This window comes from Castor canadensis, chromosome X, assembly GCF_047511655.1.
Source record: "Castor canadensis chromosome X, mCasCan1.hap1v2, whole genome shotgun sequence".
Lineage (NCBI taxonomy): Eukaryota > Metazoa > Chordata > Mammalia > Rodentia > Castoridae > Castor > Castor canadensis.
In genome coordinates, this window is record NC_133405.1 from 80,804,676 (window position 1) to 80,829,747 (window position 25,072).

Sequence of the window (25,072 nt, forward strand, 5' to 3'; positions counted from 1 at the left end):
CAGGGGGGAGAAATGAACCAAGCCTTGTATGCACATATGAATAATAAAAGAAAAATGAAAAAACAAGCAAACAAAAAAAAAACATAGATAAATTTGAGTTCATCAAAGTTTAAAACTTTTTGTATCAAAAGACATCAAGAAAATGAAAAGAGAGTCTACAGAATGAGAAAATATATATCTGATAGTACATATCTGATATATGATCTGAAAATCATATATGTGATAATAACCTGGTGTCCAGAATTTATAAAGAACTCTTTAGGGTTGGTGGAATGGTTCAAGTGGTAGAGCACCTGCCTAGCAAGTGTGAGGCCTTGAGTTCAAAACCCAGTACTGCCAAAAAAAAAAAAAAAAAAAACTCTTTGGGTTGAGGGTGTGGCTCAAGCGATAGAGAGCCTACCTAGCAAGCACAAGGCTCTGAGTTCAGCCCCTGAGTACTAAAATTTAAAAAAAAAAAGAACTCTTACAGTAGTAAGCAAAACACTAAAAAGAAAACCTTAGAATCAGGGCCATGGCCTGAGTGGCCTGCTAGCAAGCATGAGGCCCTGAGTTCAAATACCAGTACCACCAAAAATATTTTTTATTATTGAATAAATATTTATTTGATTTCCATTGCTTTCCATTGCTTAGTGACTTTCATTAAGTGCCTCTCAGGTACATTCTTTTTTTTTCTTTTCTGTTTTGATTTTTTTCTTTTTGTATTATTGTGCTGGGGGTATATTGTGGCGTTTATAAAAGTTCTTATAGTATATCAAGTATATCGTACTTGAATTCACCCCCTCCATCATTCAAAAAAAATTTTTAATGTGCAAAGGACTTGAATACATTTCTTCAAAGAAATGCACAAATGGCCAACAAGTACATGAAGTGATGCTTGACACCATTAGTCATCAGAGAAACACAAATCAAATCCACAACGAGCTACCATTTCACATATACTAAGGTGGCTAGAATTCAACAGTGGTGACAACCTGGAAACTAAGAAGTGTTGCTGATGGTCTGGAGATATTGGAACCTATGTACCTGTAAAAAACAGCTTGCTCATTCTTCAGATATACCTGTGCATACTGGTGTACCCTTGTAATCCCAGCACTCTGGAGCCTGAAATGGGAGGATTGCGAGTTCAAAGCCTGCCTGGGCTACATAATAAATTTGAGACTAGGCTAAGCTGCATTTCGAGACTGTCTCAAAAAACAAAACAAAAAAGTTACACACAGAATTACCTTATGACCCAGCAATTCTACATGTATCCAAAAGAATTATAAACAAGCACTCAAATAAATTAGCAGCACTATTCATAATAGCAAAAGGAAAAACAACACAGATGTTATCTATATTCATCATGAATGGATAAACGAAATGCATGTGTGCACATATATAAAATGCAATATTTTGGTCAGCCATAAAAGGGAATGAAGCACTGATAACATGCTGCAACATGGATGAAACTTGAAAACACTGTGCTAAATAAAAGCGAGACACAGAAGGTCCCATATTATATGATTTCATTTATATAAAATATCCCAAATAGCTAAATCCATAGAGAAAACATGCAGAGTGGTGGTTGTCAGGGGATGTTTAATGAGCACAGGATTTTCTTTGGAGTTGGTGAAAATGTTTTGGAACTAGGTTCAGGTGACACTTACACAGTATTGTAAATCCACTAAATACCACTGAATTGTACCCTTTAAATGGTCAATTTTACCTCAATAAAAAATGTTTAAAAATAGGAGCCAAGCACCAGCACTGGGAAGGCTGGGGAAGGAGGATCATGAGATCAAGACCAGCCTGTGCTACACAGCGAGACCCTATCTCAGTTAAAAAGTAAAAATCAGGTCCTACTAGAGTCAGCCTGATTATTTAAATAGACACAGTGAGAATGGTAATTTGCTGCATGGACCGTCTTAAATTTGCTTTGCTAAAAGTTTTCATAAGGAATATTATTTTGGAATTTTAAAAGCTTGTTAAAGCTAGGAAGCCAAGTGAAGGTTCTTCTGATGGTACCTATAAATCCGAGAGAATGACACGCTTCTTGAGTTCCCAAAATGTCCTAAGATTTCTGGTCTTGCCTGGAAGTAATCTTCTTTACTTGTAAGGCAGGGAACACTGCAAGCCAGGTACCAGGAAAATTTTCCCAAAAGGGCTTTGTATGAATTGGCTTCATAAAGTCAGTCTTCGTTCCTTGAGTGTCTGATCATATCTGATTCAATGAGAATCACTCACAAATGTGACATTCCAGGCAAGGCCTAGGTTACATACCAATGTTTTTAATCATGTCCTGGTAACAAGGACGACAGACAGATTTTTATTGAACCTATGCAGATAATGACATTGCTATGAAAATAAGAATACTTGGATCTGGAGATATAGCTCAGAGGTACAGCATAAGCTTAGCATGCACAAGGCCTTGTGTGTTCCATCTCACAACTACAAAAACAGAAAATAAGACTACTCATTGAGCAGGAAGAATAGACTTTTCCATTTACAAATGTTTCATTTCTCTTTACAAAAGCACAGTCCACTAAATAATTAGATAGTGTAAGAGAGAAATGAGTTCCATGTGCATCCAGAAAATAGAATATTAAGGCATCAACACTATACCAAACAAAACCATTCCTCATTAGTTCTATCAGGTCTATGTAATTACTTCTTGTACAATCAACCTTGGGTTAGCAGTTTATTCACAGCCCCCGCCCCTGCTTCCCAACTAAAGTTTTCAAAATCCTGACTCAGTTTACTAGTGTGGCCTCGAGGTTGTTTAAACATATCCCAGCATGGTTGGGGATGGAGCTCAGTGGTAGAGTGCTTGTCTAGCATGCATGAGACCCTGCTTGGGCTTGATTCCCAACACTGTAAAAAGAGAAAAAAAAAAAGCAAACTATACCAACAGAAGCCTGTACACAAAAGTCCCTGACCTAGTCCTTTTCCATGGGGCTCTGAGAAAGTCCTTTGTTAAAGTTGAAGCCCTCTAGCTTGTAGCTGATTGCAGGGGCTTTCAGAGAAGCATTGGAGTAAAACATAAAAGGCAATCTGTAGATGACAAAAGACTTACAATAGCTGTGATTACCCTATTACTGATCATTTTCAAAAGGGAAAAAATCTGGTGAGAGTTCATTACAAGAATAATAATGCAACTGGCAAGGAAATGTAGTTGTTTCTGTGGCATGTAAAACAAGATAAAAGCCAATCCAAAAAATTTTAGACAAAATATCTGTAAACATAATGATTAACCTATTTTCAAAGAAGAAAGGATATTATGTCTAATTTATAAAAATGTGTGCACATAATCTTTATAGAGAAAAAGACCCAGATATAACACATAATAATCCTGACATGATATACCATGAATACATCAAGCATATAGTTAAAAAATACCCAAAATATATCAGGAATATCAAGTAAAGAGATTCAGCAATCTGGAATATGTCTTAAACATTTGTATAGCAACACAAATTCAGCAGGTAAGTGATGTGAATCTCCAATTAAAAACTAATGACTCGAAAGATGCTAGATTCAAAATCAAGAATCAAAGTTGATATCAAGTAAACATTTTAAAAAGACTGAAATTATGACTGAAAATATAATTTCCTTTTATCCATGTCTCACTGTCTCCAATTTCAGTTCCCTGTGGTTAATTATGTTCAGTACAGTACATTAAGATATTGAGAGAGAGTGAGACCACATTCATAGAGTATATTTTGCTGGGCACCAGTGGCTCATACCTGTAATCCTAGCTACTCAGGAGGCAGAGATCAGGAGGATCGAGGTTCAAAGCCAGCCTGGACAAATAGTTCACAAGACCCTATCTTGAAAACACCTATCACAAAAAAAGGGCTGGTGGAGTGCCTCAAGGTGGAGGCCCTGAGTTCATGTCCCAGTACCACAAAAAAGAGTATATTTTATAATTGTTCTATTTTATTAGTAGTTATTGTTGTTAATCTCTTTTATGAATTAGATTTTGTCATAGGTATATGTCTAGGAAAAAAATAGTATATACAGGATCTCGTACTATCTACAATTTCAGGCATCTGCGGGGGGTCTTGGAATGTGTCCTCCACAGATGAGGGAGGACTACTGTACTGTAGTTGTCTTATATTTGACACGACAGCAGCTGGACTCTGACAACTAGAATATATCACAGCCAGGGAGGACATGGATTAATCTATAGGAACTTCCCATGCAACATACAATTTCTGAAATATTTATGTTAGTAACATTTTACCAATTTAAGCTAGGAAAGGCAAACAGCTCTTCCCATGCAATTCCTCAATAGTACATATCAAACAAACCTAATGATCGCTAGTGCCTCTCTTTTTACAAGGTGAAAGAGCAAATCTTTCATGATTTTCCATAGGCCTTCTGAGACTTGATTAAGATAGGATGATAGGTTATTGAAAAACAATACTTGGCTCTCTGATCTAACAAAGTGACAATAAAATATTTAAAATATAAACACAGGAAGTCAAACGTACCACCATGTTTGTCCTAAGAGATTTTCTTTTGGTGGTGGTACTGGGGTTTGAACTCAGGGCCTCTTGCTTGCTAGGCAGGCACTCTACCACTTGAACCACTCCTTTTGTCCTGTTTTATGATGGATTTTTTGGAGATAGGGTCTCTCAAACTATTTACCTGGGGTTGCCTCGAGTAGCTAGGATTACAGGCGTGAGCTACCAGTGCCCAGCCTAAGAGATTATTTTTTATAATCTAATTTGGTAATAGATCCAGAGGTAGGAAAATATTACATATTCACACAAAGACATGTAAAAGAGTTTTGGAAGTACAGGCATCATCATCATTATTCAGGCTATTGCCGTGGGGAGAATGTTCATTAATGGGGAACATCTTAAAGGAAGGGGCTAGGAGTTTTATAGACAAGGGTAAACAAGAAAGTTATCTGAGACTCTTACAGGAGACATGAAGAAGGATGGGGATGGGTCTTACTCTGGAATATGCCAGGGCAATGTGGTCAGTCCTTTTGGTTAGCCCTCAGAACACAAAGGGATGGAGGTGGGAACTTCTTAAGCATCACTGCTTTCTAGAAGTATGGGGCTCAGATAAAATTCATTGTTGTCAATGAGATGAGTGTGCTTTGTCAGTTTTGCCTACAGAATGCTGTATTCTTTCTGCTTGCTTTTTTTGTTTGAATGGTTGGATTTTTGTCTTTGTTTTCTGTGTGTATGACTGGTCTCCCTAACTTAATTGTAGGCTCCTGAGGGAAGTATGTCTTATACTGGTTTGAATTCTTCTTCCTCTTTTTGCTTAACAGTATTCTGTCCAAACTACCCAAAAGTTATTGTTCAGCAGGAGAACTAATTAGCTCTTTTTTGATGTACTAAGACAGTACACTTATTAAGTGTAAACTTTTTATAATTGGAAAATAGTATTTATATCCAAGAACTTTCAAAGTCACATTTTTAATTCTTATTTACAGGGAATTTATGAATGGACTATTTCTTTTCTCTGCTTGGTTTCTTCCGGTTGCATATATAAAGGCAAGCTGTTCTCTGGCTAGATGGTTACTGAGGTTCCCTCGACTGAAGCGCAGGCCTACTGATACCCTTGCCACTTCCTGCTCACCACCGCACCTGCCTCACCGATTCAGCCTAGGAGCCAGGGCATTGGTAGAGCTCTCTTCTACAAGAGATTTCATGTAGAAGCTTATGCATTGTGTAGGTACTGAAAAGGTTTCTCACAGTGGCAAAGATGCCATCTTAAACATTGTTCATGCCTACAATTCGGTTTCAAATCAAATCTCAGGGCAAATGTAGGAAAAATGGGCTGAATATTTGACGTGTCTCTAGAAGTGAAAAAAAATTGCAGCATCTGGGAAGAGGCCTTAAAAATAAGTTCTAATATAATCCTGATGATAAAAAAATGTTCCTTTACATTTAAATAAGTTATATAATACACTCCTGATGATAAAAAATGTTCCTTTACATCTAATCAGTAAGGCTTAGTGAAAGCATAATAAAAGAGCAAGTGAACATTGATAAGAGAATAAAGCAACACAATAGTACCAATAGCAAAAAAGTTAAAGGACACGAGTGAAGTCAGTGACGACAGTTTTTTGTGAGAGGGATTTTTTTAAATCACTTTAGAAAAGGCTGCTTCGGTCTTCACTGTAATGATTACATTACAGAAAGTCAACCCCGTTATGCTACCCAAGAGATTATGCATTTGTATGTCCCCTCAGCTTTTGTGAGCAACAAGTACCAAAACATATTAAAAATATTTAAAAAATCTTGTTGGTTATGTCATAGGGTCTATACAGAGTATCCAGAATGGATCATCTTCTACACGATGGTCTTTAAGGCCTCATCTACAGTCTAGCTTTCTTACAGTTCTGTGAGCAAAAATCATCATTCAACATGATGACCCCAGAGAACTACAATTTTTTCAAAGTGACTCCTAAATCATTAGAGAAAGGTTTTGTCTTGCTCGATATAGTTACAACATTTTAATGCTATGAAAATCTGGGATCCTGAATGGAAAATGTTACCAATCAACCTAGATATTTATTTTACCAAAACACTTCATTCCTTGATCATTCTGGGCCCTTTACTATGCAATCCTTTTTGGTGAATTTCTGTTTTTCTTAAAAGAAGGGGGAACTTTAAGGGACCACATCTCAAGGGTTAGATCCTTGGCTGTAAAGACTCCCTTGGACTGCCTTTTGACTGTTGGCTGTAGCAACTTGTTTTCTTGCAGAGATGAAGCATCTGGTTTTTGTTATCTCAATGATGCTGTCCTGGGAATATTACGATTGCGACGGAAATTTGACCGTATTCTCTATGTGGATTTGGATCTGCACCATGGAGATGGTAAGCCCTTCAATTTCAAAAATGTTTCGCTGCTAGGACAGCAGGTTTTGATCAGTAAAGCTACTTCTAGGCAACTGGTAAAAGGAGAAATGCCTGTTGCAATTGCAATTTTCCTAATTGATATTTCTAAAGTAGGTGGTGGAGAGATTCCTCTAACTGATGCACTTCCTAACTGATGCACTTCCTGCTTTGCTTCCCAAGCCAGGCTCCTGTCATTTCCTCTCCCTCTCTTCCTGTGGCAAGCCTTTATAGTAGAGAATGGGAAAAAGCGGAACTCTTACCTAGGGTTTATTCCAGTGCTCAGGAACCTGCTGGAGGCCCTTTCCATGGTTTCTAAGGGGAATCTGTGTTTAGAGCTGCCAGTCTTGTCTTTTCTCATTGGTGCTTCTCTCAAAATTTACTTTTATTTTTTGCTAGCATATGTTAATTGTACAAAAGGGTTTCATTGTGATATTTCTATACATCTATATAATGTACTTTGATCACATTCACCCCCCCCTTTATTACTTTAAGATCGAACAGGTATATGAAGGACTAGTATTCTGAATTTTGTACCAATGCTACCAACTAGCATACTGATCAGCATCAATGCCACTTTGTGTTGCTAAACTGTATGGTCCTAGGCTGGGGGCGTGGCTCAATGGTAGAGTGCTTGCCTAGCATGTGCAAGGCCTGGGTTCAATCCCCAGCAACAACAACAACAAACTAAATAGGCATATGTAAACACAGGGTATCTTCCCTAACTTTTTTTTGTGTGTGTGGTGCTGCTAGGGGTTGAATTCGGGTCCTTGTGCTTACCAGTCAGGCACTCAACCACTTGAGTCATTCTACCACTTTTTTTTGCTTTGGTTATTTTTAAGATAGGGTCTCACATTTATGCCCAGGCTGGCCTGAACCGCAATCCATCTATTTGTGCTTCCCCATGTAGCTGGGATGACAGGTATGTGCCACCATGCCTAGCCACCGCTGAATATTGGGTCTTGTTAACTTCTTACCTGCACTGGCCTTGAGCTGGGATCTTCCTGATCTCCACTGCCGAGTAACTAGGCTTGAGCCACCATGCCTGGCCTGTTATAGAAGAATCTCTTAACAATTTTCCTTAACCTGTTAATCCTCTCTTAGAAGACTGCACTTAGAAGGACTTATACAAGCCTCCTATGTATTTTCCACCTAGAATGTAGACCTCCAGGTATAGTTGCCACATTCTGTTTCATTACGAAATCCTCAAGCCAGGCGCCAGTGGCTCTTGCCTGTAATCTTAGCTACTTGGGAGGCTGAGATTTGGAAGATCATGGTTCGAGGTCAGCCAGGGCAAATAGTTTGTAAGACCCCATCTCCAAAATAACCAAGCAAAATGGACTGGAGGTGTGGCTCTAGTAGTAGAGTGTCTGCTTTGGTAAGCACAAAGCCCTGAGTTCAAACCTCAGTCCCATAAAAAAAGAAATCCTCAAAGTAATTATATGCATGTATGTAAATGTCACAGTGAAACACCTTTGTACAATTAATTTATGCTAGTAAAAATTTAAAAAACAAAAGAAATTCTCTCTGTGACACAAAGCATTTGTATGCATTTAATAACACTTATCCAATAAATTAATTAAGGGTATCCCTCCCCTTTCCCACATTAGTGATTGCCGCTTCCCTATTTCCAGGGTCTTTTTTATTTAAGATAGACTAACATAATCAAGGAATAAGGGAGGGAAAGAATAACATATGTCTTAGATTAGGGTTACCTCTGCTACCAAAACAGAAAAAAAAGGAAGGAATTTTGGGGTTAGGGGGCTTCTCCAAAGTACTTTGCCTGCATGGATGCTAGAAACATGGACTGGTGACAGAAAATTAAAGGTAACAGAGGAGAGAAAAGGGTTAAAAGAACCAACATACTACTTTGAGAACCATGTTCACTGAACTTCTGAATATTCCACCAGGCAAGACATAACCTTGCTCAAAACCTTCAAAGGCTCCTTATCACCTATTTTTTAACAAGGGGTAGCATTTGACCCATAGCTTATTTTTATATGGCCAGTGAGCTAAGAATGTTTTTCCCATTTTTAAAGGGTTGTAAAAGTATCTATAAAAGTGTGTGTGTGTGTGTGTGTGTGCACGTGCTCACAACACAGGCACCATTGCACAATAGTGACCATAGCAGTTTGGAAAACCTAGAATGCTTACTATCTAGCCACTTCATTTGCTGACCCCTGAGCAATGGTTCTCAAACTCGATTGTACATCAGAGTGAACTGAGGAAGTTTGTTTTTAAATGCAGATTGCCAGGCCACATTCATCAGCTATTCAGAGTAAGTAGGCCAGGTATGGAACCAAAGAATCTACACTGTAGCAATACTCTAATCATTCTGAGGCCGCAGTCATTACCCTCTTTCAAGACTTACCTCAAATAGGCTTCTCCTCATCTTTCCAGCTTTGTCTCTCGCTACTTGCTGTCAGGCCACTCTACTCAATGGCACGTGTCACTATTCCGCACTCCCTGACTTTGCCTTGTGTTTTCCTAACTTAGTTTCGCTTTCTCCTCCTTTTTGCATCTTCAAGTTCTGCCCATTGCTCAAGTTTCAACTGTAGCAGATTTGCCCTGGCCACTCCAGCCAGGGTTCTCTTCTGCCTCTCAAGTCCTCTGATTGCTATTTAATTATATATTGTTTTGTATTGTTAATTTTTTAAATATGTCTATGTCTTCTCTTCCCAAAGAAACTAAGTTCCTCTGTAGAGAGATCAAGTTGTTTACTTCTTTCTCTCTTGTACAATTCCTTGAGCCAACCACAGCATGCATATAGTAGTGGTTCACTAAACTATTTGTCATATGAATGAATGATTCTGAACTTCAGAGTGTTAGTACCAGAGTTCAAAAACAGAACCAACTCTGTTGAACCATATAAGAATGAAATAAGACTGTCACCTGAAACCATTCTTTCCATTCGCAGTGTTATTTCTACACCATTTAGAATTTCCTGTTTCAGCCAACTTTTATGGTGTGTTTCATTTCAGTTTATTTCCCCTCTTCAGCACCTCCCTTCCAGTGACCCCCCCCAAACTCTTAGACATTTGGTTTATTTTAAATCTCCCATAATTCCATCACTAGCATCCTATGGTGGCTTCTCTAGCCACTCCTGCCATCCTCACCTTCTTTCATCTATCCTTCCACTCTTCTCTGTCACACCAGTACCATATCCTCCACATCTCTCACTGTGTCTTTTTTTAAGTGTGATGTTATAACTGTGACTAATAGTATTTCCCATGAGAAAAGATACAAATGTCCACTAAACATATGAAAAGTGTTCAATCCCTTAGTATTCAGAGAACTACAAATTAGAGCAAGACCTTTCTTTCTACCTCAGTGGGAGAAAATGGGAATTCATGTACACAATTGGTTGAAGTATAAATTGGTACATTTCTGGATGGGTAAACAACCAGGATTTTCATGAAGCATCCTTGTTTAATACTTCACTTTCTAAGTTGGAATGGTATTTTCATTTATTTTGTGTTGTTTTATTTTGTTTACATCATACTTTCTGCCCAGAGCCTTTAACTGGTTTTAACTACCTCCCTAGGGCAAAACGTAAGGCTTGGGAAATTCAAACATACCTGTTATATACAAATAGAGTTCATATTTTGTTAAGGCCTCAGTTGGCCTCTAATGAAGACTGAATACATTTAAGTCAACACAGAGACAATATCTTTGTTTGAAATATAAAAGAGGATAGGTAAGTACCTGAATTTTCTAATAGTCCTTTCATTTTACAGAGTGATTATCTGAACCATACTATGACTGTATATGATTCTGAGAGGAAAAAGAGTAGAAGTGGATAGTCTGGTTACCGTATAAGTAGTGGCTTGCGAGGGTTACTTTAAATCTCATCTTTAATCTCCCAGGTATCTAATCCTTTTCTGATTCTGTTAAAATGGGAAGGAGACCCTTTCTACAAAAGTACTCGCCATCTGTTTGTAACTGTTGTAAGGCTGCTATAAAGGGACAAGGCCATGACCATTTTCAGTTGCATGTTTTAGCCAGAAGAAATGTACTATTTGTTACTTAGTACAATCAGGAGTTGGGGTGACCTGCATGTATAACACAATCCATATTATATTAGCTAGGTTTTCACTGCAGAATGCCTAATGTGTGTTGGCTGTGTTTTTTAAAGGATTATCACATTATTCTTCTTTGAAAAAAATCCCAAGAATTTAGCTAAAACCACGTAACCAAAACAGACCAGGAAACTTCCAAGTTGGTGCCGGTTTCCTCTATTCAGTTCTGTTGGTGACGCTTCTGCTCTGGGCTCTCTCCTTTCCCCACCTTTTAGAGCAGATGTCAGGAGAGCCCAGAGATCCCATTGCTTGGAAAGAGGAAGTTCACATATAATTTGCCACAGATTTGAAAAGGTACCCCCAAACTTTACTTGGGGCCAAAATTCTACCTCATGCATAATTACAGAGTTCAGGCACCAGGGGTTTGTGTTGCTCTTATTCTTCAGCTCATTAGCTCTATTATTGCTGCCTTCTCAGGTCCCCTTCTTCCCACAGCTGCTTTCTAGACATTCAGGTGTTGAAAATGGAAGTTTCGTATATGAAGTGATCTTTCTGACATTTTTTTTCCTCTGGTAGGTGTAGAAGATGCCTTCAGTTTCACATCTAAAGTCATGACCGTATCCCTGCACAAATTTTCTCCTGGATTTTTCCCAGGCAAGTGATCTGAGTACTCCCTCTCTATATATTTGATGAATAGATATTGTAATTCTTCTACACATCATATTTAGACAGTTCCATGCTGTCAATACTTTATTAGTATTACTCTATGCAAATTTTTAACACAGTCACTTCAGGTGACAATGACAAGAGGACTGACAATTAACACTGTTTCTTCTTCCAAATGATTTTTATGAACTGTCAACAGACAGATCACTTACACTTACTATACTGTCAGATGCCACATTAACTCCTAACATCTTGATAATTGCAATGATTTGTTGATATTATATCAACCTAAGAAGCATGAAAACCCAAGCCAAGGAGTTAATCTCTTATTTTTTTATTTCATCCAGTAAGATGGTTTTTTAGTTTCTTTATGGTTTTCCTGCTTCCCCCAACATTATTTACCCTTGTTACTTCTCTATATTATTTTTCTTAATTTCATTCCCTTAGGAACCATGACTAGTTCAGAATTGTTCTCCTAAGTGACTGTTTTGGTCTTCTGGGTTGCTTTCAGAGAATCCTTTAAGTTTTCCAGTTCTCATGTTCTTAATAACTGATCACATCGCTCCCCTTTTCCAGGAACAGGTGATGTGTCTGATGTTGGCCTAGGGAAAGGACGGTACTACAGTGTGAATGTGCCCATTCATGATGGCATACAGGATGAGAAGTATTATCACATCTGTGAAAGGTATGACACTAATGCTGAGCTGGTAGCAAGCACTTTGCCTCTCTGTAGGATCTCCAATCTCAGAGTTCTTGTTTTCAAGGAACATTTTGAAAAATAAAACCATTGCATGCCCACATAGCCTTTCAACACTGTTCATTTAGTCAGGTAGCCATCTGCAGTTGGGGAGAGCCAAGTAGATGGACCAGAGCCATGCTCCAGATTTGATCTTACCTGCTATCTAGTATGATTAAGGCTATCTATTCCCAAAGAAAAGCATTTAGACTGTCCAGGGGAATCCCTTGTCTGCTACGTTTATAGCTAAAGAAACCTGCAAGTGTGATTTCATTAACCTAGCCAGGTATATTTCTGTTTTCCCTTATTAGTGACCTGTCCTCCACTGGTGTGAATACTGAGGTGTTGCCTAATTCTTCTTCTTTTTTTTTTTTTTTGTATTACTGGGGTTTGAACTCAGGGCCTACACCTTGAGCCACTCCACCAGCCCTTTTTTGTGAAGGGTTTTTTCAAGATAGAGGCTCATGAACTATTTGCCCAGGCTGGCTTTGAACTGCTATCCTCCTGATCTCTGCCCCCTGAGTAGCTAGGATTACAGGTATGAGGCTTTATCGTGCATTCTTAAGTTCTATCCACAGTACAAAAATTGTAGTCAGAAATTTTGTGTGTGTGTGTGTGTGTGTGTGTGTGTGTGTGTGGTGCTGGGGATGGAACTCAGGGCCTTATGCATGCTGAGCTTTACCACTGAGCTACACCCCCAGCCCAGAAATCTGTTTGTTTTTTAACCCTGCAGTTAAGGTCAAATTACAGAAACTTGTAGGCAGACAGTTTGGTTTATGTACCTTTGGGGTTGAAAAGTCCTGTCCTAAAGAGGATGGAGGAGAGGAAACTCAAATTCATAAAAATTGAGATTGGTCAGGCACAAGTTCACTGCTGACAGTGGCAGCGGAGAAAGTGAGTATGACTAGAAGTCAACCAGTCAACCTAACTGAAGGCCGGTAGTGGGAATTGAGGTACTCTCTATCCTTCCCCCATTCACATTTCTCCCATCCTCTGGTGGAAAAAGGGACTTCCCAAAGGAGCCTGTCTGCACTGGCCACCACACTGGCAGTTGTATAAACAAAGTGGAACTGTTAAAAAAAATAAAAACTTTAGGCTTCAAAGGTGACTCTTAGCTCAAGAGATTTGGCAAGACAATCATCATTCAGTCATTCAGCAGCACTAGCCTCCTGTCCCCTGGCTACCTCTGTATTGTCAAACTGGAAAAAAAAAACTTTTTGTTATTTTGTATTTTGGAGCCTGCCATTGATAGTTTAATTGCCCTTCTTTGTTCCCCTTAGGCTCTGTTCTGTCCTTGAGATGTGCAGATCAGAGCTGCTTATGTAACTTTACCAACGAAGATGTCCTGTAGTTCTCTGTAAAAGGAGAATTATTTTGTTTGTCTTTTAATCCCCTTCTTGACAGTGCCCAACATTTTGTTGCCTTTTTTCTGCATAGCAGGAAACTAGGTTGTTCTCTTCAGGGCACTGTCCATAGCGCTTCCTAGAGCTCTTTCTTGGGTCTTAATTGAAAGGTCACCACTCATCAGCCTGCAAGTGTAGTTTGTAATATCTGAGCCTCCCTAAACAGGTCACCTTACATGTGCCTCTATTGAAGCTTATCTGCCAATCAAAGCCTCTTGAGACAGTCCTTATCACCCAGCAGCGTGGCATTTCACTGCCTGGAAAAGCTGAGCATTATTTGCAGAACGAGGATTTCCCAGTGCCCACCCACCAAGGGTGTCTGCTACTTATCCTCCTTCAGTAAGAAAAACGTCTCTTGTTTTTAAACATATACCAGTTCCTGCTACATGACAAAAAAATTCATCCCATGGTAATTCATGTTCAAAAAGTAGCCTTGGTGGCAAACTTAAATAGAAACATTTAAAAAACAAATCTGACCCCAGAAAAGATCTATAGAAGATTACACATGATTTCCCTAATTTACAGAACCCATTCTGCCATACACATCCCGGTAGTTTGATGGCTTTTGTGTATAGAAGGCTAGCATTTATAAAAGATTCAACCACCCAGGATGGCAGAGTGGCCCAAGTGGTAGAGTGCCTACCTAGCAAGCATGAGGTCCTGAGTTCAAACTCCAGTGCCACAAAAAAAAAAAAAAGAAGGAAACTTTTGGGCTGAAGGAGTGGCTCAAGTGGTAGAGCACCTGCCTAGCAAGCCTAACAAGCATGAGGCCCTGAGTTCAAGCCCCAGTACTGCCAAAAAAAAAAGATTCAATATCCAACCCCTAGCTACTTGGGAAGTGGAGATAGGAGGATTGCAGTTCAAGGCCAGCACAGGCAAAAAAGTTAGTGAGACCCTGTCTCAAGCAAGAAGCTGAGTGTGGTTGTTCACCTGTAGTCCTAGCTACTCCAGAGGCAGAGGTAGGAGGATCCAGGTCTGATGCCAGCCCAATGCAAAAAGCAAGATCCTATCTGAAAAATAGCTATAGCACTATTCCTGAAATGGGGGAAAGGGGGGGATAAAGGAGAATATGGGGGCAGTGAATTCAACTATGATATATTATAAGAATTTTTGTAACTGTCACAATGTATCCCCAGTTCAACAATAATTTTTAAAAGCATGCAAGGAAGTAGCTAAAGCAAAAAGGGCTATAGGCATGGCTCCAGTGATAGAGGGCCTGCCCCGTAAACACAAGGCCCTGAGTTCAATCCTCAGTACTACAAACAAAATAAATAAAATATTCTTCCAACCTGCCTACTAAAGAAGCAGACACTCCTCATTTTATAGGTGCCAGGGCTCTTTTGTTCATGGAGCCACATCGGCAATGCACACAGTGATCATGCAGAGTAACAGGGTCCGGCTTTTCATTAGAGACACAGTAATTGTTTCCTTTGATTTCCTTCAGAAGTCAAGTGTGCTCAGGGCATTTATGTGAAGGCAGCACTCTTATTCAGGGGTGCCAGGAAGGCTTCCTGGACCAGACATCCCTTTGCATCTGTTGGGCTTTTACCTAAAATTCCTTTAACAGGAAAGTGACTTTTATCCTATAATTAGAAATAGGCCTGAAATGAAATTTTGACATGACCTCTCCTCCTCACCCAACTTAGCCATAGATGTATCGTTTCCCAGGCAGCATTTTGGAAAGGGCTAGAGTATGGGCTCCCTGGCATACAGAAGAACAGGCACTGGGTGGTGATGTGGAGTACTAGGATGAAAGTGATACAAATAAGACAAAATAATCCTTGCCAACTAACCAGTTTTGCCAGTCCTGGTAACTATGTCTCTTGGTCCCAGTAATTATCCTTTGACTATTTCTAGTGAGGCTTGGAACTAGAGACTCGTGCACATTTGCCAGTATTACCTCTGACCCATGTGCTGACCTCAAAAGATACATTAGACATAGGAATGCCTTATTCATTCATAAAAGTCATCCAAATATCTGCTAACTTCTTTTCGTCTTTTTTGTTGTATGATCCCATTGGTTCTCTTGCTCACTCCTACTTAGTGATCACTCACTAGTGAGTTGTCAGCTGGTTCACTTATGTGGTGCTCATATTTTTGTTTGTCTCCTAATTTCCAGTTTGTTTCTGAGCTGCCTTTCCCTGTGGGATTTACTTAAACTATTTTTCCTTCCTTTCTTTCTTTCCTCTTTCTAGTTCTTTTCTTCTTTTTTTTCTTCCCTCCTTCTTCCATTCCCCCTCCCTTCCTTCTTTTCTTGCTTCCTTTTTAAACAAGATGGCTTTTTCCTTTGCTGTAGCCTTTCTTTGCTAGCGAGTTGGGAAAGAATTTAATGGTTTCATCTTAACATGGAACGAAACCCCTGAGTTTTGGTTTTTTTTTTTTAATCAGTTTACAGATTCTTTTTATAATAGACTGGATGTGGAAGCTTTACATGAACATTTTCTAATACCACCAAAAGCCTTGAGTTCCAGTTTATATAAATGACAATTTCACAATTAGATCTCCCTAGGTCATTCAATACTAAGGCCAAGCATCAATGGTTACCACAAGCTTCCCTTAATTTCCATAGGAATGATTAAGTAGACTTGGTATTACAAGTAGATACCTGTTTTACCTAGCATAAAGGAATACCAACATTATTCTTGTAAGCACACCCCCTCCTTCAAATGGAAGCTTAGGGCCACTAAAGAGATGGTAGAGGTATATTGTAATATTGATTTAAGTAAAAGCCTGACAACCTCACCTTACCCCCAACCCAGAATCCCCATAGACACGTACACATACACATACAAAGTTTGGTGGGGGAAGGAGGCTATTCAGCCAAAGGGAGGTTTACCAATTCCCAAGCTTTATCCTAAAACAGAAAATAGTGATACAGTGGTAGAGCACTTGCCTAGCATGTGCAAGGCCCTGGGTTCTACCCCACCACTGCTAAATGAATGAATGAATGAATGAACAGTTAGATAGATAAAGAAAGACATACTGCTCCGCCTATGTTTAACCTGTTTACTGTCTTACTGTATATGAACAAAATGCAAGATTGTCTTAATAATGTTTCAATTACCTAATATGCTGTGTAGATGACTTTGGGAGTATTTATAGTCAAGGATTATAAGAGAAAAGGTGAATAACAAGCACTTTCCTGCTGGTGGTTTGAGAGATTTTGATAAATATTAGGGCACCACTCTGAACCCTTATTCTATGGGATGACCCAACTACTTGCCCACTGTGAATTGGCATGACACACGTAGAGTCTGAATGAAGAAATTCAGATTTGTGATATCACCTCTGAAATACAAGTCAGTGGTATTTTAAGCATAGGATCAGTTCCTGTGGGTCTGGGGCCAAAATTCTCTCTAAAACCACTCTGATCTTCCTACAGAGGAAATGAGCAGCTCAAGTCACTTTATATGGTTTTGAAAACATTAATTAACAAGAAAAAGGAGGAGGGGGAGGAGAGGGGCTCCTAGGCCACATAGTTTACTGTGTGCCTGGTGCTGGACTTAACATTTGACATGCATTCCTATTCAGGGTATGTGTGTATCTTTAAAGAAACTTATTTATTTATTCATTCATTCATTCTGCAAAAATGTATCATCTACTCTATGACATATACTGCATTAGGCACTGGTGGTGGTAAATAAGACAGATAAGGTCCTTGCACCATGGAGCTTAGCATCTAGAGAGCGCGTACCCAGGCCAGGCCTTGCACTGAAATTTTACATTGCATTGTTTGATCTTTATAACAATCTACACGCTAAATAGTAGGTGTAATTATTCTCATTCTACAAGTAAGAAAAGTAGAGAAAGGATGGACTAGTAAGTGGTGAAGCCAGAGTTTGGACCTATGTCTGTCAGCTTTGGAACAATTGGCTATATTGTCCTCAAAGTATCACATGGAAGTATGAAATTTAATTGTTACAAATAAGGAAAAAGTACCATACCTAAGGTTTCTTGGCAAGTTTTATCTCTGGATTGTAGAAAACCCCTTTATAAAAGAAACCGTTTAGCTTTATGCAAAAGAACCACATAATCTATAGCATACCAATCTATCGCGTGTGATTGTGAAAATGCAACTTAGATTTTTGCCAAAAAATCTCTTAATCGTCAAGATTTAATTTGTAATTTTACGGACAAAAAACAAGAACAAATATTGACAGAATTTACTCCTTAGGTTTTGAATTCCTAATTAAAGTTTGGAAACCTGGAGATTCTGTAAATCCTCTTTTCCCTTCATTTTCAATGGAGAAAATCCAGACTTCCTACTTAGGAACGTGAATAGTGTCACATATCATATTATATAGATCTTCTGGGAGAATTACACCCTTCTCATGTGGCTTTTTAAGACTCGTACTGCTAAAGATTTTAACTCTATGCATTTTTCCAAATATAGGCAAGTTTTATACCATCTCTTGATCCTGTCAGAAGACCGAATGTGCGTGTAAGGTAGAGCTTCTTCAACCATGCTGTAAACTGTTCAACTAATGACCAGTTGAATAAAATGAGAACCAAGGGACATCACTAAAGGACATTTAAGGGAAATGTTATCTTTCACTATTGACTTTTAATGTTAATATTTAAAGAAGAGATATTTTAATGATGATAGGCTTTTCTTTTATTATAATGAAAAGTCATCTAGAAATTATCTTTCACTTGGGACTCCAGACTCTCCTTATCATTCAATTTTAGAAGCAGGTATATCCTCAGTGAAAGAGAACCCAACAATTATAGTTTACTCCTTTGGGCTTCATAATGTGACAAAAGCAGTGCATGCACACATATATTCATCAAATTAAGCAATGCAGTTCTTGAAAATTCTCTTTCATTTGATGAGAAGGGATGAGCTCTAGAAATCTGCATTTGAGAACAAAAAATTACGTAGCCTTACTTCCATCTTCATCCCCATTTTCATTACAATCAGAACTGGCAGAAACTCTTTCCACAGTTATCCTACCTCCTTCAGCTGGGTCACAGCTATATCTCCTCCATAACCACTAACTCACTTTGGCTGGGGGATAAAGGTAACTGAAGCTACCAGTTCATTTTGTAAACCTTGCATCTGGAATTTAGCCCTCTGTCAGTAAGGTACTTATATGACATGTTTTTGTTCCAGTTGATAAACTTCTATCCTGCCTCAGATGTAAAATTGCCTATTGTTTCTGGAAAATAGATGACTCAGATACTAATGAAATTCGCCATTAATGTTAGCCACAGGTGGAAATGAGGCCAAGGTGGGCCATTCATTTATTCTTCCTAGTTTGATGTGTCTTTTAAAATACTAAATTCGAAAGGCATTGAGAGCCTCAGAAGGTAGGAGAATTTGGTGAGAGCGAGGCTGTGCTTCATTATCTGAACTGTCCTGAGCTCTCAGTCAGTGAGCTTACCCTGCCTGTCCTTAGGACTTGTGTAGGGTTGCAGTGAGTGTAGGGTATTTTCCCTCACCTAATCCTTAGGGTTTAAAATCCAGGTGGTTAGAGGGACAATGCCTATTTTCTCCTCCTTCCCCTCTCATCTGGTGTCTTTCATTACCAGTTCCTGAACTGACCAAAGTAACCCTGGCACTATGACAGTCCAGCCCACCCCACTACACTCCTGCCAAGCCAAAAACCAAAGTCTTCCTGGTAGATATTTTTTCGTTTAAGTCAAGAAGGCCAATGTTCTGAGATTCTGTGGGTTCATTCTGTTACTCTGACGTGAATTCTCCCCTCTCTCTTCTTAGTGCTGACTGATCCCTACCCCTGGTGAACGTGGCCCGATCCTTTGGCAGCAGTTTAATAGGTTCCAATGCTAGAACATGCTCTGCAACTCTCCAGAGGCAGGAAGACCTTGTCCTGCATGGACAGCTTGATAATCACACCCTTTAACGTAGGACTGCCCCGAAAAGAATCCCAAACATGCCTATGTCTGTGCTCAGTATAACACCAAAATTCATACTGCTCATCTCAGCTGTTTTTTCTGCACCATGCACCTCTTACTCCCACCCCAATCCTCCTCCTCCCGTAGTCTTTTGTTACTGCTCCTGTCCCTTCAGTCCAGCCCAGAAAAACTACTGTTTAGGCTGTGCTATAATATGTTATGGCTTTTAACAGACTATGCCTCACGCTGCCATACACCTAGCAGCTGCCAGGACTGATGAGCTGCCTCGCTGTGCTCTGTTGACATGGACCAGACAGAGGTTTAGTTAAAGCCGGAATCCAGCACCTGATGAAAAAGCCTGATGCTAAGTTTGGCTGGACTTTTGTCTATGTGCACTGTTACCCATTATGCGATCAGGAATGAGCCATATCCACTGGTATTTAAGAACAACTAAAGAAAATAATTCTGCACAAAAACCCTATCAAATAACTAGCTAACAAGTTAACAAACGAGACAGGAATGAAAAGCAGTATTTGCCTATAGATGATGCAAGTGCAGTTAAGTAGTGAGCTAGAGATGAAGGGGTTTGTGTGTGCCAGCTGCTTACAGGAGAATCCTGAGGATAAGGGGAGGGATGGGGAATGGGGTAAGGGAAGGGGTATCTTAAATGTATGAGGGGTGAGGTCAAAAACTATCTATCCTATTTAAATATAGGCACGCCTCACTAACTCAGCCTAATTAGAGGAAAGCCAGTTTGGCCATGGAATATTTTTAAATGAATTTTTATTACTTTCAAGCATTGGACTCACTAGTAATTCAAAATAGACTAACGGCATAGTACAACACCTCAGGAAAGGGGCTTTAAGAATCATTTGTAATTAGCATATCAATTATTTGTATGTAAGTGGATGTGCACAAAGTGCATAAAAAGTTTATTCTCCTAAGTAGGACAAACATTCCCCAGTGCAATCCTGTTTACACTATTAATTTGCTTAGCCAGCCCTTTTTGTGCCAAGATAGATGTATGTAAGAAATGCTTATTTCCTCAGGGAAGAATGAATCGCTTCCCTGTGTTTAGTCCAGTAACTAAGAAGCCGAGCGTCACTTGATTGGTTTGGGATTTCCAGGATATGGAGTTTTGAATTTGCATACAGACTAGAGAGATTTCATATGGAGAAGATCTGGCAGCCATTGCCAGAGACCCAGTTTCCCCATCTGGATTTCATTGAAGTGATCTGGATTTCATCAAGCAACAGGACACTGATCCTAAATGATCCACCAGACACTCTAACATAGACATGTTTAAAATACATCCTGTCCCAGAAAAATAACTGCTAAAATATGATGAGTTGGAGTTACTCTATGTGCAGTACTTAAAAGTAATAAAAATGCATTTCTTTTTAAGTCTCACAAAAAGCATGCGATATCAAGTTAATGGTGAAAATCAATCCCCAAACTCTTTCTTGCACACCTCATTGTGTGACGGCATTGCACAGATTTCCAATCACCTGGGAGAGGATATTGTGACGAGCTGCACCAGGTGCTAACTATATGGCAGGATTTCGGCTTTGAATCTTAGGGAGGCCCTCCCAGGTAAAGAAGGGTGAAGGAAGGGCTAGGGGCATGTTTATTGCTAGCAAATCATTATTGTCCACCCAAGTTCCAAAAGCAAAGCAATTGCATTGAAAAAGAAGAGGTCTCAGTTATACAGGGAGGGGAGAAAATATGATTAGGAAATGAGAAACAGAGATACAAGCCTATATTTCTCTCCATATGTATTAAACTGTGCTCTAGGTAAATTGTGAATTCTTCAAGCCTTAGAGAGTAAAAAGCAAGTGAAGAGAGCATAAGCACAAGCAGTAAATATACACACACATGTTGTAACTACAGCTTGGAATGACTCCAGCTCTCCCCTTTCCCCCAAGGGCATCACTATCCAGGGTCTGCAAAGGCCAAATAGCTGTTTGGCTTCCAATCTGATTTTTTGCCTAAGAAATCAGAGAAGTCGGTTTCGATTTTAATAATATATTCTTCCAAGCTCTATGTAACAGAAAGGCACTTGTGTTTCTGCCCCTTCTTACAGTGAATTTTGTGTTTGGTGAAAGGTAATAGATTGGCAGCACTGGAAAATGAATTACTGTATTCCCAGAACAGGTATAACCGGGCAGTGACACTATGAAATTTCTCTCTGCCTTTGGGGACCATTAGAGTACTATTCAGGAAGTCACTGCTATGGTGTGCTGTGCTGAACTCAACAGTATCCTAGTGAGCTGAAAGAATTAACATAGCACTCCAAGGGCCTGACTTACAGCCATTCATTTATTCATTCAGTGTTATGGAGTGCTTGCTATGTGCCTGGTGCTTGGAGAAGACATTCACAAATGTTAGAGCATTTAATCCTCACAATGACCCTATGAGGAATGAATTTTATTCCTGTTTTATACAAAAGGAAACTGAGAGTCAGAGAAGGGAAGTGACTTGTCCAAGTTGCCGTGCAAACACTAGACGTGGCCAGTGTTCTCTCTGAACTGGGCCCTGTGGAAATTACAAAGGTGGATGGATGAAACACATATGCTCAAACAATGTGACATAAAGTCAAATGTAATCTGTGCTATGAGTGGTCCTGGTGGTTCCAGAGCACTAAAATGACCTATCCCAGATCACATAAAGGGGCTATTAACACAGCTAGCCTTAGGATTCATATATCCTGTCTGTCTCCTTCCATTTTGTTTTGTTTGTTAGCTTAGCTCTCCAGACCAGCCTGCCTCTCCTCCCACACCACCCCCTACCCAGATAATATACACCTTGCTTGCTGGGGCCTCTGGCCTTTCAGAATGAAAAGAGCCAAAGAATATTGGGATTTAGTGATGCTAGCATTAAAAATAGTGTTCTAATTCTAGCTCTGACGATTCACTCTAGGCCACTGGTGAGGTCCTTTAATTCTGGATGACTCACTTTCCCTTGTGTGAATGAGAAGGGCTTACTTCCAAGAGCTATAGTGAGAGATAAATAATAATCTTCTAAAAATAGTGTGCAGCCCTTTCTGTTGCCAAGGTGACATATAATTGATGAGTAGAATTACTACAAGGCATGTTAGGAAGAGGTGCCAATTAGAATCTATGTTTCTATATGACGGACTCAGCAATAAGAGAAAAGATACCCCTCGAAAGTGTTAAGAAACTGCATCGTGAAAATTAAAACAGCAAAAAGAATGTGAGGTTGGTTTGTTGGTTGATTGGTTGGTAGGTTTGGGAGTTTAAGGGTATACATATATACACATACATATATAGGTTTGGGTATTTTATTTTAAATGTTCATGGAAGCAATACAGCTTGTCTGATGCTAAAAGCAGAAAAAGAAACTTAGAGGAAATTAAATGTCTTCTGGATATGTTCAAGAGGCACCCATGGCCCCCAGTGAAATGACACATCATCCTCACTGCAGGGAGCCCCCTCCAATTCCCTGCCTCCAGAACCATTCGTAATAGATATTCAGGAAACACTGAGGCATTCACCATATGTTGTGTCCCCTGGCAAATTGAGTGGTTGCAGAATGAGTCAGCAGTACCTGAGTTGAGATAGGATTGAGGGAACTTAGAAAACATACCTATGAAAAGTTGACCAGCTCCCATTTGGGACTGATTAGTGATACTTTGGGTCCTTAGCACAATCCTCCTCTGAATCCCATCAAATACAGTAAGTTTAAAATTTATTTCCTAGGAAGGGTTTTTGCTGCTGGCAATAACTTTTCTCAGGCTGACTTTAGGAACTCAAAGCATTAGTAACAAATATTTCTTTCTTCTCTCTGCAGCCTACCCTTCTTGGTTTTGCAACTTTGAATTTCTCCTTTCTTTCATCTGTAGTGAGAAAGTTTCTAGAGGGTGCTGAGAGTGCTTGTTGGGAAGCAGGGTTGATGCAAGTCTAGCTAAGGTTGGGATATAAGCTAGAAAATCAGGAGAGGGGACCTGCTAGTAGTAGGTCCCCGTCAGAGGCCAGGCTAGAGGGACAATTTAGGGTTATCATGCCCCACCACAATAACATCATCACCCTGGCATCAATTGCCCTGAGATGAGCCTTTTAAGATAGTAATTATTTAACAAACCAGCCAGCACATCCATCCTCTGGTGTTGAAGGGAAAATGGCACCAGTGAATGCTGTCAAGGGCACACAGCAGAAGGGTTCACCCTGATGGACTGCAAGAAAAGAGAATGCCTGTACAATTTTGTTTGGAGCTTTTCTTCTACCTAAAATCATCCTGCATGTCAACACGCCTGGCTTTTCTTCTCAGGCTCCAATGCCCTCCCCCAAATCAAGGCCTGCAGAAGCTGCTCCTCATTTGCATAGCCTCCCCTGAAACCAGACTGCTGAAGACTGAGGGATCAGGTTTCTCATCAAGGAAACTGCATTTCAAGCAAAGGTCTTATGTGTTTATAGGGAAGTTACTAATGTAGTGTAATGAGATGCATGTCCTGCCCCTCCTTTCTGGGGAAGAGATTTTATACTTTCACAAAACCTAAAATTAATGATTTGCAGTGTAGCAAGCGGTACTGTTACAGTGGTTAGGGAAACTTTCCCAAGAGCAATTTCATTCATTTATTCATTTAATGACTATTTATTGAATGCCTACTATGTATAAAGTACTGATTCTACCCTCAAGGAAGTTAGGGGAAATTTTTAAATGTTAGATAGTGATTGATTTTCATATTCACACATATTTGAATAAAATAAAACACAAAAAGTTACAAGTACTATAGGATTTCACATGCTGTGGACATTCAAAGGGAATAAATACTTCAGAAAAAGGCTTAATTAAGGAGGTAACATTTGATCAGAGTTCTGAAGGGTACCTAATTACTATATCTTTATGAAGTGTGTAAATGTGTATGTGTATTTATAAAATCTGGGTCAAGTCTGAATATACAGAAATTGTAGAGAAGAGTGTAGAGTTAAATCAAGTCAGAATAGGCTGCACTGTGTGCAAAGAATAGCAGTGGTTTGGGTTGGCTGGACTGCAAAGGACGTGGGGTGGGGAGTGGGGAGGGAGTTGTAAAGATTGGGAAAGTGGGTGGGAACCACATCACGGAGAAGCTGGAATTCTCAGCTATGAAAATTCATACCATATTCTCTAAACATTAAGGTGCCAGTGAAGATTTTAGAATGAAGGAATAATAAGATCAGAGCTTCTTTGAGAAGATTAACACTCAAAAAATGATGACACTGTGGTTGCTGCTGCTGTTATGTGACATAATGTGGGCAAAGTGGCTGGCACAGCACCTGACACACAGGTCAGGAACTCATGGAAGCAGGTAGATTGTCATGATTTAAAGCATGCACTCTGGTACCAGGCTGTAGCCCTGCCACTTAATAACTGTGTGATCCTGTGTAGATGTCTTAACCTCTCTGTGCTGCAGTAAAATAAGATTATTAAACACACCTAGTTTATAAATTATGAGGGTTAGGTGTGCTAATACATACAAAGTACATGAAACAGTACTCTATTGAATAAAGTGCTCAATAAACTTTATCAGCTATTATTATTATCACTTTCATTCAT

The 25,072-nt window shown here is 39.4% G+C and overlaps 1 protein-coding gene across 7 annotated transcripts in view; it reads left to right on the plus strand.

The window, feature by feature from the left end:
* The window catches only part of Hdac8 (histone deacetylase 8), a 205,237-nt gene that overhangs the window by 57,250 nt on the left and 122,915 nt on the right, over nucleotides 1–25,072 (plus strand). For 4 of the 7 annotated variants that reach the window (XR_012444551.1, XM_074063630.1, XM_074063632.1 and 1 more), the window contains exons 5-7: nucleotides 6,691–6,821; nucleotides 11,435–11,512; nucleotides 12,101–12,209. Coding sequence is in view for 6 of the 7 variants with exons in the window: in XM_074063630.1 (XP_073919731.1) it covers nucleotides 6,691–6,821; nucleotides 11,435–11,512; nucleotides 12,101–12,209 (318 nt within the window). In the remaining variant the exon portion in view is untranslated. Of the gene's footprint in view, nucleotides 1–6,690; nucleotides 6,822–10,576; nucleotides 10,706–11,434; nucleotides 11,513–12,100; nucleotides 12,210–18,056; nucleotides 21,934–25,072 lie in introns of those variants that run through there. The other 3 variants (XM_074063635.1, XM_074063631.1, XM_074063636.1) reach the window with 3 other exon arrangements.